Below are 17,589 nucleotides of genomic sequence, written 5' to 3' on the forward strand. Positions count from 1 at the left end.
TTATATATATATATATATATATATATATATATATATATATATATATATAAATATAAATTCAAGGATATAAGAGGAAGTTAACAGTTTCCCGTGAACTGAAAACTGTAACCTTGGCTGCACTGTTGGCTGGAAGAAGTAAAGTTTGTTGACATGAAAGAAAGCCACTCTGAGCGCCTGACTCAAGATGAGCTGTGTGCTTTGTTTCCTCTGTAGTGTCACTGTCAGTCACTCAGCTGTCAGCGACGCTTTTGTGATTTCCAGGAAAGGAGACTTTTGTTCTGACAAGACAAATCCTCTCAGCTCGGCAGGTAGGGGGTGTCTGGAAAGAGACGGCCAGGCTTGTGGACTTGCATGACTTGTCATGAATCTTCCTTGGTACCAAAAGTCACAGGAAACCTTTGCGGTTATAATTACTTCCTTATCCGCCTTCATCATTTCAGCTTATCTCTGTTGTTCCTACTTCTACTTAGACATCTACACTCAAACTATCCCACAAATTACAAACTTTTGAAGCCAGAGCGAAGTGACAGCTGCATGCCTCCTAAAGGTCTGCCTGGCTTTTTTAAATTTTTATTTTTAGCTCCATGATGGTAATTACATGAGCTGCTAATCAGCCAAAGCATAAAGGGGGCTGTTTTGGTTCTGTGAGTATTTTCCGTTATGAAGCAGCCAAAGACTTTTGGTAACTGAACCTTTCCTGATTGCTGCCCTCATTAGTTCCGTTTCTTTGCCTTCCAAATTTTTTTTTTTTTTTTTTTTTTGGTTCACAGCTAATTTTCATCTAACAATTATAATTGGCATTTATTACCAACAGTTCCACTAAAATAGAGTGCAGTTGTTATCATGGAAAAGAAGAAAAACTATGTATGGGTCTGCTTCCTTTTAGCCAGCACCATTTGAAGGGTGAAGTTCCTATTAAGACCTTTTAATTTAGTTAGCAAGATAATTGAGTCGAAGTAGCTTTCATGAGTCCAATCGACTCTTCCTGGGAAAAAAACTCCTCTAAATTATTTACTTGTTTTTTCAAATACATAATCACATATGCATAGACACCACAAGAGAGATATACATAGTCATCAGATGTTTCTGCTTCATTCATTAATCAAACTCCCTTCCAGGTCACCCAGTTGGGGGATGAGCAGGTCTCAACTTATATCTACAGATCTGCACTTTTGATTGTCAGCCGTCTTAAACTGAGTTCTGAGCTTTTCTAATGCCAGCTCTAAACCTAAACCCAGACCTGGAAGGTTTGGGGTGCAAGGAGTGACTTACAAACTCTGACCTGAATGGATTCACGCTTTCTTTGCCACACATTGCTCTTGTAAAATTTTAATAGCTTGCAGAATCCAATTATTTTCCACTATTTGGTCTATCCAGACTATGGGACTAGAGGCCAGCTGTTTTTTGGTCTGAGAGCCATAGTTTCTTGATAAAAGTGTTCTTGTTTGTTTATAATCTTCTCCTCTGCTCAGATAATGTGTGAAAAAGTCAAATCCCTCTGCCACCTCTTCGTGTTCCTACAGCTATCTGCAGGATCGCACCACAAAGCAACCAATCAGAGCCAGGAGGAGGGTCTTAGTGCTGTCAATCAAGCTCATGTATGTGTTAAAGGCGGAGAAACAACTAACCACTACAGAAAAACTGTTTATTCGCCATCATCGGTGTCTATCCTAACTAGGCTTAGCATTCACAGCATCTTCCATTGTGCTGCGTACACGTGATTGATTGACAGCGGTAAGCTCCTCCTACTGGCTCTCAGTTTTTTTGAGAACAAGCGGTGCATTTCTGCAGAAATCTTGATTTATTATACTGTCATGGCATAGTGACAACTTTAATAAATGTGTAAAAAGGAAAAACGCATTGTTTGTAAAAAATTAATGAAGGTTGAATGTCACCTTCAACCCTATAAACCTACCAAGTTCCAAAAGAAACTTGTGTTCACATTACATTTTTACTCTTGTTGTCTTTTTAGCTAAACATGCAAATGGCTTTTCCTGCAGCTCAGTTGGAAATAAATTGGCTGTTTAATGTATTCCCCTGACTTTATTATTTTTTTCCCTCCTGACATTGGAATGGCTTCCAAAGTCCTTAAACGCATCATTTTTCTTATCGATTTTAGTTTTGATTGCAAACATAAAATATTCAAAACATTTTCAGCTATCGGGGCCAGGGGGAAATTTTATAAATTTTCATGCAGCCACCCCTAAACCTTAGCTTCATTGCTTATAAATGCAGGCTCCCGCTTCTGAGCTGTGTTTCCTGAAAAGCAGCCAAAAGCTTAGTCCCATCAACGGGAGTGCAGCGTGTGATAGCCCGAGTTTCATTTGTCATTCCTGTAAGCCAAGTTGTGCTCATAGCCGTTCCCCCTGTGGGACGCAGAAATATTTACTTTCAGTCTGGAGGAGCTGGCAAATTCTTGCACTAACTGCACATCCTGTCCATCACACGGACTGCTTTAGACAGGAGTCCTGTGGATTCTAACTGTAAATCTGTTTTCTTTTATTTATTTTTCTGAAGGTTTGGACATCTTAACATGTATTGGTGGGCCTGCAGAATCATGCAGCATTTAGTCCTCGGTGTGATTGCGCTGTCTCCTACCGGTGCCGGGTAGTGAATTATAGGTCTCCTCGGATTCACACGTTGGATCCGGGAAATGTTTTCTTCTTTGTGGGTAGGAAGTTCCGAGTTGCTGCCTCCACATATATTAACTTGCCAGCTTTGAATAATTAAACACTCAAGAACTGTTATCCTCCACCGGCACTTTCTTGTGCCAGCAAATTGGATTTTCACATGCACCCTTGAAAAGACTTTGCAAGGCAGATGGTGCTCACTGTGAGTTCCAGGCTGATTCCTGTCTCCAGAAATTTAGTTTTTCTTAATCTTTCGAGTCAGTTTTTTTTTCTCTCTTTATATTTGTCTGACAAACATGCCACAATTTTATTTAAAAACAAAAAGCATTTCAATAATATGTCAACAAGCATTTTTAGGACAAAGAAACCAACAAATGCCCTTTTACTTTAGTTTTTACCCGGATATTCACCACAGCTTTTGGATATTCGTTTTGCAGCAGACCTATAATTTTTCATCTGGATGGAAGAACCTTAACTGTCAACACTGTTAGTAGCTGGATGGATGCCACAAAAGGTCATTTGCTGAAGAAGCTGGTTGTTCACAGAGTTGTGTATCCAAAAATATCGACAGAAAATTGAGTGGAACAGCTGTCGGTGTGGTGCGCCGTGTCATCTACTGGTGTTGGTCCATTGGGTTTTCTGGAGACCATGGTCAGTGCAGACATCTACCAGGAAATATTTGAGCACTTCAAGCTTCCTTCTGCTGGCAAACATTATGAAAATGTTTATTTCATTTTCCAGCTGCTTTACTCTCTGATATGACTCGCAAAATTGTCAACAATACCGATCCCTATTTAGTTACGAAGACCACAGGCAGGAGCATGCACAGACAGACACTAGGTGGTGCTAGAGCACCTGCCCTTTTCTCTCTGGATAAAAACGTGCCCTTCTGAAATCTTTTTTGCGTGTTTGTTTTTGCAGTGTTGTGTGCAGCCTGTAATAAATCTCACACTACTGATGCAACCGGCTGTTTCACGTTCCACACTAGGTGTTTTTTATATATATATATATATATATATATATATATATATATATATATATATATATACTCGAGAACTGTTTCGTTGCCAAGTGAGGATGCAGAGACTGACCGCCAACTTGGTGGGAAATTTTGTTCCAGTCGAGACCAAAGATAACTTTGTAGAAAACGTCCTCCATCCCTCTGGGAGGAACACGATTCCTCTTCTGCTCGTTTCTTGGCTTTCCGCACAGATTCGTTGATAAGGCTGAAAGAAGACCGATGGCTAGCCAGAACTTAAAGCCCTGAAAAATGTACGGAAATCTCAGAGGTGACCCAGGGAGGCACGGACAAACGCGTCCGACAGAAGGACGGTCGGATCTGAAGACAGATAGGACTTGTAGAAGTCCAGCAGACATAGCTGTTTGTTTGTGTGTGTTTGTGAGGGTGCCTTTATGCCCCAGCTGAGCCTCGGCAGAGCGGCCGCACAGAGGCCAAGTTAAATGAGCAGGGGGAGATTAAAGGCAGCGCTGGGGCCTGCAGCCTCTGTATTCAATCACCGCTCTCCCCGCACACCTCAGCCTGCATGCTGATGGAGCCGCAGTGAAAGGAGCCATCCACTCTGCCACTCCCGTACACAACCGCACCGCCTATGCCCTTCTGTTCTCACCAGATAAGATTTCTTTATCTCGTTTGGTATATTAGATTGATGATGAAATTACACAGTCATCATCGTAGATGCTGCTATTGCCAAAAAATTTAGGCAAGCGGCGCCAGCGGGAAGTTGCTGAAGTCGACCGGTCCCCTTCCCCCTCGCCCCCCTCCGTTCTTGTGCGGTTGGGTTTGTTGCCCCGGGGCTGCAGGGACATTCATAAAGACTCGGAGGCGCCTCCAGCAAAGGAACAGAGCCACTGAAACACCCAGATGCACAAACATAAATCCATTCAGGACTCCTTTCTCTGTTTCAGATTTGTTTGCTTCCGGCCATCTTTTGCTCCTTCGTGTCATATTTAAAAGAAAAATATGTCCAGACGAAACGGAAAAGGAAGTGAACGGTTTGGCCTTAAATGGATTTGACTTGAATCTCTTCCTCCCAACAGGTCCTTTCACCTTGTGAGTTGTCAAACGAATCAAATTCTAAACGAACGGTGGCATTTGTTGCCTCGCACTTGTTTGTTCTGACCCGACCGCACGTACGCGGCGCACTTACAGGTGCTTTAGTATAAATCTGCACACATTTGCGCCCTGCGGGGTCTGACCGGGCGCCTAACGCTATCCGACAGATCTCGCCTCTGTCTCCCAGGGGCCTATGGGCGGAGAGAAATGATTGCACTCCTGCTAGTTTAGCCGGAGGTCTTTAGTCTGCAAAATCACAGTGAAATTTAAGGAACTTCACCTTATCATCATTGCCCTGTTTTGATGTGTCCTCGGGGAGAGAGGGGGAAAACATGCTTAATTGCAGCCCTGAAGTGGCTGGTTTGAGGTCTGGTATTCCAGAAAGCCTCGCTGTGCTACCGAGGGTTCCCGAGGTCATTCGTTTTCTTCTTTCTCCCCGCTGTTTTAATTCATGATCATTCATTGTTTCGCAACAACAGCCTGTTATTAAGCAGGGTTCATTATCCTAAAACACCAACTCTAAGGAAAAAAGGCTGTCTCATGGGAAAACTAGTGTGTGTGTTTTTTTGTTTTTTTTTATGTGCTTTAAACAAGGTCACAGCAGAAAAAAAAATGAATCCTTGAGTCTGTCTGGCTGCACGTGCTACAAAAAAAAAGTCTTCACAAATCAAAAGAAGTAGAGCATTTGTCTCAAATACCCTCACTTCCATTGTAATTGTAGCTCCTTTGTTTTGCTCTGTGTTTTGGTTTTGTCTTGTGTAATTTTGCTGGGTTTGCTGCTGTTGATCTCAAATTGTTGGTTGCTTTGTGTTTGTTCATTTCATCTTCTTATTTTCAGTGACTCTGGATAGAAATTAGTCTGAGTAATCCTGCCACTAAGTCCGTCGCAACGACCAATTGATCAATTAATAAACGAATCGCATGACATAGTAATATCCATTCTGATGATTAATATTTTTTGGAAGAGCAATTTGGTTAATAATCATGATGATCTATTTCATTTGTTTTGATTGTGTGCAGTTTTGACCTCCATTTTATTTATTTATTTTATTTTATTATTTATTTGAAATATCTTCCAACAAAAATACTATAGTTCATCTCAATCATTTCTGGGACAATTTATTGTGACAGGTCTACTTGTCTCCTTGCACTTTTTGGACCAAAGTACATTCATCTCTGGAGCACAGAACAGTTCTTTTGATCGTCTGAAAATAGTTCCAAAACATGAACCAAACTTGTGCTATAAAAACGATTAAATATAGTTTCTGCATCATCATCTATCCTCTTTATTCACTTTTCATTCATCCTGCTGACCATTTTGGTTTAGAAGGGGAAAGATGTACAGTTTTGCATAAGCCTCGTCATAGACATCCACCGCTTTGTCGCCAGACTGGCGAGTCAGCAGATTTGAGTTGTACAGCAGTTTGCATGCGCAGAACACCTCTTACTGAATGCAAGGAGAAGCAGGGAAATGTGAACATTTGTCGATTATGATGCTAAAGCAAATGTAATGCTCGGCAGTTAAGAGGAGTAAGCCCTCCTCCCCCAGCAAGTCTCATGCAGAATACTTGATTTTGCAAAACGTGCACAGTTATTTATTTGGAGTCCAAATGATTCACTTTGTAGATTGTCTTTATTCGTGGTGTGAAGTGGTCATTTTACATTGGCTTCAGAAATATAAGAGCAAAACTGATTGTCATAAGATGACAGCAGGTTGCCAGGGTTTCTCTGGGAACATTCAGTCGACTATCGTGTGCATGTGGGAAGATGTACTGCGTGAGACAAAGCCAGGAAGACTGAAGTCAATCTTGAGGTTATATTTGGCATTTATATGCTGCACTTATGTTTGTATGCTTTAATGCATGTGTATCTCTTAGCGCGCGCTCGCGCGCGTGTGCGTGCGTTAGTGCTTCAGTGGGACTGTCTGCTGCTTGCCCAAGCATTTTAGTGAAAATACAGCAGAAGAAAATCAAATCACTTTCCCCCACGTAGCAAGCGAAGCGCTCGTAGAGGCTTGCTTCACCCAAAATAGACGAGCTGGCCCGACGAGGGTTGGTTCTCAATAAAAATCGTCTCCAGAACTTACTCTGAGTCATGGCAGCGTTGGTAGGGTATTAATAATTTCAAGGATAGATGCGTGGTGGGTTTTCGCATCACTGTGAAAGGCTGCTGCATGTGAAGGCAATTAGCAGGGACAAAAGTTATTCTAAGGCGTCAAACCAATATCTGCTAAATTAAAGTAGCAGAATAGTCCTTGGTGAAAAATAAAATAAAATAAAAACATTCAAACTATCTGCGATCCTAAGACATGAATTAAAAAAAAAAGTATGTGTGATATGACGAATGAAGAGAATTGTATGTTTATATTCCTAACTATAGCTGTAAACGAAAAATATATATTCAGAAGTAGAGGTGGGCAATATGGACTTGTATTTTATAGGACTATTGTGATAATGATAAAAGTGACAATAATAAGTATTTATTACTTCTTTTTTAGGTAGCTTCAGGTGACTGTACAGAACAGCAATCATAGCTCCACAAACAAATACTGCTCTTGAGGAAAAAAAAATAAAAAAAATAATGTGTTTCTTTTGGACAGCTGCTCACAGTAACTGCATTTAATAATATTTTTCAGATTTATTGATATTTATTGATGCATTCAATGAAAAAACTGTGGGGAAAAAATCTAAAACAACTTAACTTTAGTTAGTAAGCTAGTTAGCCGTTAGCTTAGCTGGCCTTAAATGAATTGTACATTTGAATATTGTGAAAAGGTTCAATATTTTTCGTCACTCATTTCATTAAGTGAAACTCATGCATTTTATAGATTGATTCCACACAGAGTGAAGAATGACGAACATTTTTGGTGTTTTCATTATTATTGTTCAGTGCCGATCTATGGAATGTTGTCAAGAGGAAACCGAGACACACCAGAACCAGCTCATTAATGTAGACGACCTGAACTCGGCTAAGAAAGCAACCTGAGTTTTCATCACACCTCAGAAGAATCGCAGGCTGATTGCCTTCATGCCACACCGCATTTATCAGCCCCAGTCAAACACTAAATGCATTCAAGTGAGAATACTTTGCAGAAAACCTGGATTTTAGTTGAAAATATCATTTTTTTATTGGTCCTCTATGGCTTTTCATTACCTGTAAATAGTCATAATTGAACTTACAAATAATAAAAGCTTGAAACATTTCACTCTCTGTGAATGAATTCAAAAGCAAGTGACAAAGATATTAAACTTTTACACAAAATTCAAATTTTTTAGCCTTTAGCTTACGTTGAGTCAGCGTTTTACGTTTAGCCTTTAGCATAGGGTAGCTTTAGTCAGTGGTTCAGCTTAAAGACTTGAATTATTACTGAGCTGCTCTTCAGATCAGTCATGTCGGAACACACTTGAGTAGTGTTAGTAGTATCTGCTGTTAAATATCTTTGTGTTGCTGTGAATTTAATTCGATTGAACTTTGGCTACTTGCTCAGAACTCTAAGCCAAATGGCTTCTGACTTCAAACTTTACTGAATCACTACATACATCTGGACTCGTACAGTCATTTGGACAAAAGGAAAGTAAGTAGTCACAGTTCACAAACTTTTTAATGCCTCTGTTCCAAAGCGCATTTGCTGGGAATGCTTTCGACAGCCCACCTGCCACCCTGACCCTTTTAACCATAATTTGCTCTTTCTCTGTGTTCCCATCACACTGCTCTCTCTGTTACACTGGTCAATTGTCACACTTTGAAACATCAAGGAACGCATTGTTCCATCGACAGACTGCTTTCAGTCATCATCCGCGTCCAGAATACCAATAAATTGAGGTCCACTGTAAGTATCAGTATTCGGCTTCCTTAAAACGGACGTCGTTTTAAAGAATTCCTTCAATACCATACATTTTCTCTTGACTTCTTCCCTAAAACTGTGATTTTATTCTGCTTCTCTCTTCTTCCTGTTCCACCATGCTGTTTTGTTGGCTTCTCCAGCCTTTGATTAAGCATGTTTAAAAAAAAAAAAACCCAACTAGTCTGCAAAGCCCCAGGGTAGAGGGATGACATCAAGGTTCCAGTAAAACAGTGTTTGGGTCGAAAACGGGATTTCTGACCGGCAGACCTGGCGTCTGGGTCCCTTCTGCCTTTCTGATCAGCTGCAGTAGCTATATGGCATTTTCGTTTGGCATGAGCAAATACACACGCAAAGGAACTCTGTCCTCTCCGGCAGAACAGATGCAAAGCCTGTTTGCAGCTCTGCCAAGCAGCCATGCTGTTTTTCTGGGTTAAGTGGGGAGCATGTGTGTGAGATATTTCTGTTAGCAGTGCAGTAGTCGTGTGTGTGTGTGTGTGTGTGTGTGTGTGTGTGTGTTTTGATGTGTAAAATAAAAACAAAAAAAAACTTGAATGACTTATGCGCTGACTTTGCAGTAGTCCCTATTTTACAGCCACTCATAACTACATGAGTCATGTTGGTTCTCCTTGACCCAAAGCTGTGTTGTGTAAACGACACACAAATCTGTATGTCGTATTTCAGCGTAGAGTATTTCACCTCGGTTGTATTAAACTTTCACAGGTTGAATGCTTGAACCTTAACTTGCGATGGGTCCTTCCAAACTGATCGATCCTCCTTGCATAAAGAGTCTTGAAATAAGCGTCTCTTTAAAGGAAGCCATATCGACGACAACTTGCCCCCCCGTTGAACAAGTTTATTTAATTTAAATATCGGACAACATTTAATATTTTTCTTATATCTGACAATAATCATGGAGGACATTAAATTTATACGTCACTACAGTTTAACATGCGAATCTGACAATATTTCAGATATTCTCTGACTACGTGCTTGGTATCGCTCTCACTCAGAGGTAAATGCTAAGTGCGGACGTTTTATTTTTGATAGTTTATTACCATGAGAAGAATTAACCGAGACATTTAATGCCACTTCTGCTTTTCTCCGGAAGGGATCGTTTACTGTAGATACAGTTGGTGTCACGGCTCTGGCCTCTCAATTTACGTTTACAGCGAGCTGGAAATGCCAGCATGGATTTATGAAAAGTGACGAGAGGTTTTCTGCAATTTTTCAATCAATCAGTTTGTTTTTTTCCGACAAATAATGCTGCGACACATTGATATGATGCCAACACGCTTCTTTTATGACGGGTCTTGTTTTCAGCAAAAATCAAACTTTTTTTGTAAAAAAAACAACAAAAAGAAAAACAACATATGAGCCTGCCACAATAAATAACGAATCAATGAATCACATGTTAAAATAAAATAAGCTTTATAATTTGCATTGTGAAGAGTAATTTTGTTTACAGAGACTTCATAATAGATTTTATTGACGTTTTCGGCTGTGTGTGGTTTTAAGTTCATTTTAATTTATTGTTTTTGGTGTTTGTGTTTTATTTTGGATATTTAAAATGTCCTCCAGTTCCAGTGTGTTTCTTATCTGTGCTCTCAAGACTATCGCTCTAAAATGAGGTATAATTAAACTTTTTTTTTTTCTTTCTTAAACATACCACAGCAGTTTTCGCGTCACGCAGCACCTTTGTGTCAGACACGGGAGGACGCTCGGAAATAGTTTTGGAAATTGCTCCTTCCCATGTTGCTCAGCGTGCCGTCCCAGCATGACTCTGGCACGCCGTGGATTTTCAAAGTACATATTGGGGGAAAAAAAAAAAAAAAATCCCACTTACTTTTCCTGCCAAGTCTGCAGTGCACACCTCACCGGCGTGCGAGCGTTTAAATCAGCAGATTAGGACTCAAACAGCCCGATTCTGTTTGCATTTGGCCGCATTAGGCTGCAAAATCAGATATGTCTCGTCATTTAAAATGAGATATTCGGGCAAAACGTATGAGGAGCAGATTGGGGGGGCGGGAGGGGACGGGAAGATGTCATTTTGTTGGATGTTCTTCCGAATCTCCCGCGTAGTGCAGAGCAGGAACAGCGGCGAGGAACAGGAGAAGGAATAATAAAGCGCAGGAGCATGTCGATAACATTACATTGTATTAGGCCATATGCTCTGCCACATGAATCTATCTTCTGCCACAGTCGGAGCTTTCATTTCACTCTAGGGTGGCCACACATACATTTTAATCAGCCATTTGGCCAGCCAAGCTGACAACTGCTCAACAACAGAAGACGATAAGGGTGATGATAAATCATGGTGCCGCTCGTACAAGCTTTGGGTTACTTTGAGGACTCCTGCCAGTTGTAGATTTTTCCCATGATTCATGAGGCTATTCCAGAAAGCAGGATTACTTTTTTTTTTTTTTTGCCTTGTTTCCGCCCCTCCCCCACTCCGTCTTCGCGATCCAAATTATTCATGAGATGGCTGTGGATAAATTGGATGACATCTTGCTACTTTGCATGAATAAAAAGTGGCAATAAACAGCCACTAAACAATTTTAATTTAGTAGAAATCTGGCGCTACGTTTCGTCTGGTCTGCCCCTTTTCTGGTTGTTTTCTTTTGCCATTTCGTTCGAAGGACTGACCCCATTTTTTTGTTTGTTTTTATATGCGTTCTGGCCTTTAGTTTGCACGATATCAGTCTCGGTATGCATGCGGCCCCCTTTTGCGCTGCGCTCTGGAGGCTGTGCCACGAGGATGCTCGGAGCAATTTGTACTTAAAAAAAAAAAAGAAGAAGGAGCGAGTCAATTCTCACATTCCTGGGATACAAAGACGAGCCCATCTTGAAGTTCTTACTCATGCTGAAACCGGGGAATACGTTGTAGACATGTGTGCCTGCACTCAATTGTGCACTTCCCCTACGAAGTCTTTCTTAAATATTTATAATTCCCCCTTCAAATATAAAGAATTGAACAGTTACATTGAGTATTTTAACCGAAACGCAGGACTCTGTGGAATAACACAACTGAATCTGGAATTAACTTGATTGTTTTATATCATGGAAATGTAAATGTGTTTAATGGCTAATAAGTTGCAGTAGATGAAATGAAACTGGATGAATAAGAACTGTAATAACTTTTTAAAAACTGTATCCATAGTTACCAAAAGGCTTTCATTAAGATTTGCTCTCCTGGAAATGCATTTATTGCTTCAGTTTTGGGGGGGTCATGTTCCAGGACGCCAGTCAGCTCCCAGTTGTAAAACACCTCGTTGCCAAGGTTACGCATCACAACAGCTGACAAAAAGTCAAAACAGAGCAAAACTCCTCCCAGCTACACATCCAAAACCGGAGAGAATCACAACAAAAAAAGTCTACAAGAAGAATAAATCAGAACAAACGCAACCGAGTCAGACTCTTCTGTAACATCTAGAATATTTGAGAAGATAAACATTTCCTTATGACTCATGTCCAGAGTGTGGATGACTTTGTTTGGTCCCATTAGTCCATGATTCAAGAATGGAGTGAATCTGTGATTAAATCAAATCTTCTCAAGCATTTATTTTTGCACAATACAAATCATTTTTCTCTCATTAACAATGTGTCTGTTTTCGTTGATTACACTTAAATATTTTTCCAAAATTTACTTTTTCATTACCTGTCATTTAAGGTAGTAACTGAGCAAGAACAAGTTTACAATTCTCAGATTCCTTTTCTACAAAATTTAGCTAGTTTTTTTTTTTTTTTTTTTTAATTTTAGATAAAAACAACAAATGTCTTTTCAGTTTTAATTTTAAAGAAATGTGGCCCTCAAGCTCTCTCAACTTAATTTTGATCTTAACAGTGGAAATTGAATAAAAAAATTGGACTCCACTGGTGTACAATCCATAGAATATATACAGTTTTGTTTCACCCTTGTACAAAATTTGTCGTTTGCAATTAAAACTACTTCAACATTCCAAAGTAATAAAACAACAACAACCGTCGACTGGCTTAAATTTAGATTTATTCTTTATTAATCATTTGAAATGTAATTGCTGTTCATCCCCCCCCTCTCCAAAAAAAGATGTCCAAGCAGTAAGGCGACAGCTCAGACCGACTTTTTTTCTCCTTCGCTTTTTAGTGAGTTTAAAATTAGCTTAATTATCATCTCCGTATAAAAGAATGCCCAGTTATCCAGCAACATGAAAAAGAAGCGAATGCCGTCGTCGGGTAGTTACGTCTGTGGCAGCAGAAAACAAGGCCAGTGTTTGATAAAATGGAGTCTATTAATGAGCTCCAACAACTCGAGATAGCAGAACAACCGAGAATTGCGGTCTCTAATCAGCCAAAGTCTTTGAGCCTGTTGACTTCACACATGGTGCGTCAGCGCCACACGATCTGTGAGATTACATAAGACATTCAAACAGTCTGTCGACTTTGTCGCAGTGGATGGGATCCAGAGACAGAAAGCAGGCCGTTTGGGCCATTTGCACAGAGATTTAGACGCTAATATAGCTTATTCGGCAACTTATTCGGTATTAAAGACAGAACAGGAAAATATATTTCATTTGCAGCTACAAACACATATAGAGAAATGTTGAGAATGCTGGTAGCTGGATTGTATTTTGCAGCAGAATTAGCTCTTTTTCTCAAGCTGTATTATGTTTTGCCAATGTTGGGTATGTGTTTTAAAGTTTGAATAATTCATCAAGCTGCTTTATGTTTTGAGCCACTTAAGATTTTATGGTGTAAAATTGAGTCTGAAATTAGCAAAAAAGGCCCCCATGTCCCAAAAAAAAAAAAAAAAAAATATTAGCGTGATTCTTTTCATTGTCTTCGAAAATGTTCATAAAAATAATAAATTGAAACGAGGGTTTTTATTAAAAGTACATTTAGCCACTTTTCAAGTTTGTTCTTTAATCGCAAAACCTTTAATGGAGAAAATAAAAGCTCAGTCAAAAATGTAATCACATAATCTGCAGTGATAGACCTTCCCAAGGTTTTACATTCCTCTGACATCATAAAAAGTAGCTAATCTGAGTTTTGTTGGAGTATGTCTACTGGTATTTTTCATGTTTGTGCTACTAATCTACATGTTTTTAATTCTGATTTGCTAAATTGCATTTTGCATAATTGTTCACTAACACCAGCTTATCAACTTATCAGCTCATCAACCTGAATAGATGTAAAAAAAAAAAAAAAAAAAAAAAAAAAAAACCCGTAATTTTCCATCTTTCTCTTGAGTAAAACTTGTTTTTTTTCATCACACAGTTTTGTTTGTTTTGAGGCGGAGTGAGGCCAGTGTGCATTTGTTAGTCTCAAAAAAATACTTAATTATTTAGTAACTTTAATTTTACATTATTTTTTCGGGGAGGTTTTCTATTACATCATATTTCCATTGATTGCGGTTCTTATTTTAGTTTGGAGAGAGCGTTTGCAAAGCGGTTCCAAAAATATTTTCAAGCTGGATACAAATTGACACTTGATCAATATGAAATATTGTAAGGCAGACAGCTGCCTTATGAAACTCCAGGTACCAAAAACCACAACGGGAATGAAATGCTGAAGGACCAAACGGTCGAGCACTCGTCTGAGTTTGAGACGCAGACCGAGGACTTTGACGACGTTTTAAACGCTAAAACACAAGTTTTGTCTCTGCTGGTGAAATGCAAGTAAATATATATATAAAAAAATCACAATTCCAAATAACAGGCTACATTTCTACTGCTCAGTTCTTATCCTGTGACCGTGATCGCCACAGCTACCTGTGTGGATGAATCCTGATAGATCCCCATTACCCTGGGGGTGACCCCGCACAGCTCAGTTCATTAAGCTAGCCACCAAAGTGTCGGGAACTAAAGTCCAGATTTAATCACAGTTTCCATCCTCTTGCCAATCACAATTAGGTCCTGATAAGCCTCTGTGGAATTGCACCCTGGGGCCTCCACACACAGACAAAGGTTAATTTGTGAGCAGTAAGGGCCCGGCTGCGAGGTCAAAGGTCGCCTGATTGAATACATGGAAATATGCGCGTGGGCAAGATGGTGGGTCTTGGCAGCAATTACAAACTTCATCAGTATTCATGCGTTTCCTTTCATGGGTAATGGGTACATTACCTGGAAATAGGTGTGCTGATTGGAGGCAGCCTTTTATGGCAAACAGCTTACAGGCCGTGTTTGGGTCCCTGGAAATGGAAAGCATTTTTTTCTATTACTGCCCTTAGGTGTGTTTTCAAGTGCGAAGCAACTTTTGTGAGTTTCTCTGTTGGCTTCCAAGCAGCTTAGTCAAGCAGTTCAAGTCTGTTAAAATAACAGATTTTATCTGGTCTCTTTAAATCTTTAACCTGCTTGTTGTGCTGTGATTTCATACTTTAAGCTCAACAGAAAACATTGTATCTGGGGGAAAAAAAAGTCTACACTTCTAATTTGTAAAATACACCCATACATGATGTGGTTCCCTGAACTAGTTGTGAGCTTTTTAAAATTAATAATTCTCCTACTTTTGGGGGTGGGGAGGGGCAACATTCACATTCATTTAACAGAATCTCTTATTTTCAAGAACATTATTATTTAACTCTACTCCCCCCAGAAAAAGTGAGGTATTTCCATGATGAATAGATACAGGTAACCCCACAATGTTTTTTATCAAATTTAGTTCAGCACAGTGGCTAAACTATTTTATTTTTTTTTTATTTTATTTTATGCGCACGCTCACTTTGATGCTGAAAAAGAAATTCCCTCAAACTTTAGCTGACTGGCAAACAGTTAAATATTTTGGATCCATGCTGACTGTTTACGTTTTCACCCACTTTGACAAATTGTCCCACTTCACTTGAAGAAAATCAGCTATGTGCAGTGCTGAATTTGTGCCAGACTTGTCTTTAGGAATTATGTCTCAAAGTTTCTGTGGGTTTCTGAACATCATTCTACAAAGTTTTGGAGATTTTAGTTAGGTATGGAATTGTTGTTTGAACTTGTTCTTTGTCTTTTAATCTCAATGCATACGACTGGAGAACACTGTTGAACAGTGATATCCTTATTATAATGATATCCTTTTGATTATTTGTAATCTCCCTGTTTCTTTATCTAATTGATGCAGAAGTCAAGAAAATCCAACTTGGCTGTACTTTATGTCAAGGTCATCATATTTATTATAATTAATGGCTGATGCTAAAATGTAATCAAAAGAGGCTCAATCTAATTATTAATTATTGAGTCTGCACTAAGGATGCAAACAATTGATTGATTTACGACTAATAGTCGATTAATGGTTTATTAAATTAAAATTAGTTTAACAGATAACGTCCTCTTCGACCTTCTTCTAATGTTGTAGTTTGGCCGCCATCCTGCAGAGGGCGCCGCTGACGGAATCAGTTGTTAGCTTAAGCGGAACCGATTAATGCAGAATTAAAGATGGCGGCGGCGGGTCCCAGAACAGGAAAGACAAACGAGGTAAACAAGAGTCCGGTGTGGGATGCAAGAAGCTTTGTATGCGGTTCTGTTTTTAAATATAAACACTCGACATGAAGCTCTTTAAGTTTCACCTTAATAGCGCTCATTCAGCCGTGCTACGTGACGAGCAGTGTCAACTTCTCATTCCAAAAATTGCCGAAATGCTACAAAGGCGAGAATGTGATGACGGAAAAAAGAGGGGGAAACGCTGATAAATTGTTAATAAGCACGGTTGATTTTGAGGGTTTGTTTAAGTTTTAAAATGCGAGAAAAGCACCAATTTATGTTTATTCAGTCAGTATTTAAGGCAGCTTGACAAAAAAGTTGAAATATTATTTTTTTAAATTTAGTATATTCTTAATGCAGCCCTTTATGTAATGGGAAGACATTTGGTCCTCTTGATACTAAAGAAAACGTTTAAAAGAAAGTTGCCGCTTATCAATTAATCTGTAGTCACAGAATAAGAACTATCAACTTTAGATTAAATCATTAATGATAACTTGCATTCCTATTCTGCACTCTGAGGCTACGAGGTTAATAAACTTTTTTTTGGACACTTACAGATTTGTTTGATTTTAAGTTAAAAAATATACTATTTAGATAATACTGTTAATTTAAGAAAGGTGTGGAAAATTCTAACCTCCTCTATAATTGTTTAAGATTATGAAGTTACCGCCTTTTCTCCCTGAGCTGTAGTAAAGTTGGAGGAAAATACCAGGCCTTCCTGGATTCACATGAATCAAAATGGAGGCTTTTACAGAGTAAACAGGCTAGTTTATTCTGTCCTGTTTATGATTGCATCTCCCTGACCTCCCATGCTGTGGTGCAATGTCATTTCCAGGCCAGCTGGCAGCGGGGACATGCGAGATTGTGACGTTGAACAAGGACAGCAGCCAACCACGACGGACCATCGCCAGGCAGACGGCCCGCTGCGCCTGTAAGAAGGGCCAGATCGCCGGAACTACAAGAGCCAGACCTGCCTGTGTGGACGGTAGGAGTCAGGGGTTGGGTGGGTGCAGGGGAGAAGGGCGGGGGCGAGATCCTGGCTTTGCTTGCTTTGTTTTTAAGGCCCACTTAGTGTTTGAGTAGTTCCATCCAGCATGTAGTTTCACTTGAGTGAAAATTACTCAAACATGAGCATGCTACTCCCGAGGCATGTTTGACTGGAGTGGAGAGATGTGTTGGCTTTGAAGCACGTTGAGATTACATGTAAAATCAAAGCCGTATCCAAGTGTTCAACTGTGTAAACAGTTTTTCACACAGCTGCTGTAAGGTTTGACCTTTTTTTTCCCCACTTATTTAGTTTAGGGTTTAGCTGGATAAACCTGCAACAATGTAGGAGCAAAGTGGATCACTAGGCCTGCCTTTATGTTACTAAGACCTGCACCAAATCTATTTACGGCTGAGTCACTTGCTAAAGCCGCTTCAGGGGAGTTTCAAAATCCCACACTAACAGATGGGCTTATTTTTTCCTTGAATAGTGACACCATTACTGTAATAATATGTTTCAGCACAGATGGAAATAATTTTCTTCATTCTTGTTGTCATTCTTATGAGCTATCCAATCGGCTAGCTGGGATGGGTACTGATTTGAAAAACGGCATATTTACC

The 17,589-nt window shown here is 39.6% G+C and overlaps 1 protein-coding gene across 2 annotated transcripts in view; it reads left to right on the plus strand.

Annotated features, from left to right (window-relative positions):
• The window catches only part of LOC106952953 (protein FAM19A5-like), a 176,389-nt gene that overhangs the window by 83,194 nt on the left and 75,606 nt on the right, over window positions 1–17,589 (plus strand). For both annotated transcript variants that reach the window (XM_015041421.1, XM_015041422.1), the window contains exon 2: window positions 16,820–16,969. In XM_015041421.1, coding sequence (XP_014896907.1) covers window positions 16,820–16,969 — 150 coding nt within the window. The remainder of the gene's footprint in view (window positions 1–16,819; window positions 16,970–17,589) is intronic.

Source organism: Poecilia latipinna, unplaced genomic scaffold, assembly GCF_001443285.1.
Source record: "Poecilia latipinna isolate Pla-1442-1.1 unplaced genomic scaffold, P_latipinna-1.0 Scaffold550, whole genome shotgun sequence".
NCBI lineage: Eukaryota > Metazoa > Chordata > Actinopteri > Cyprinodontiformes > Poeciliidae > Poecilia > Poecilia latipinna.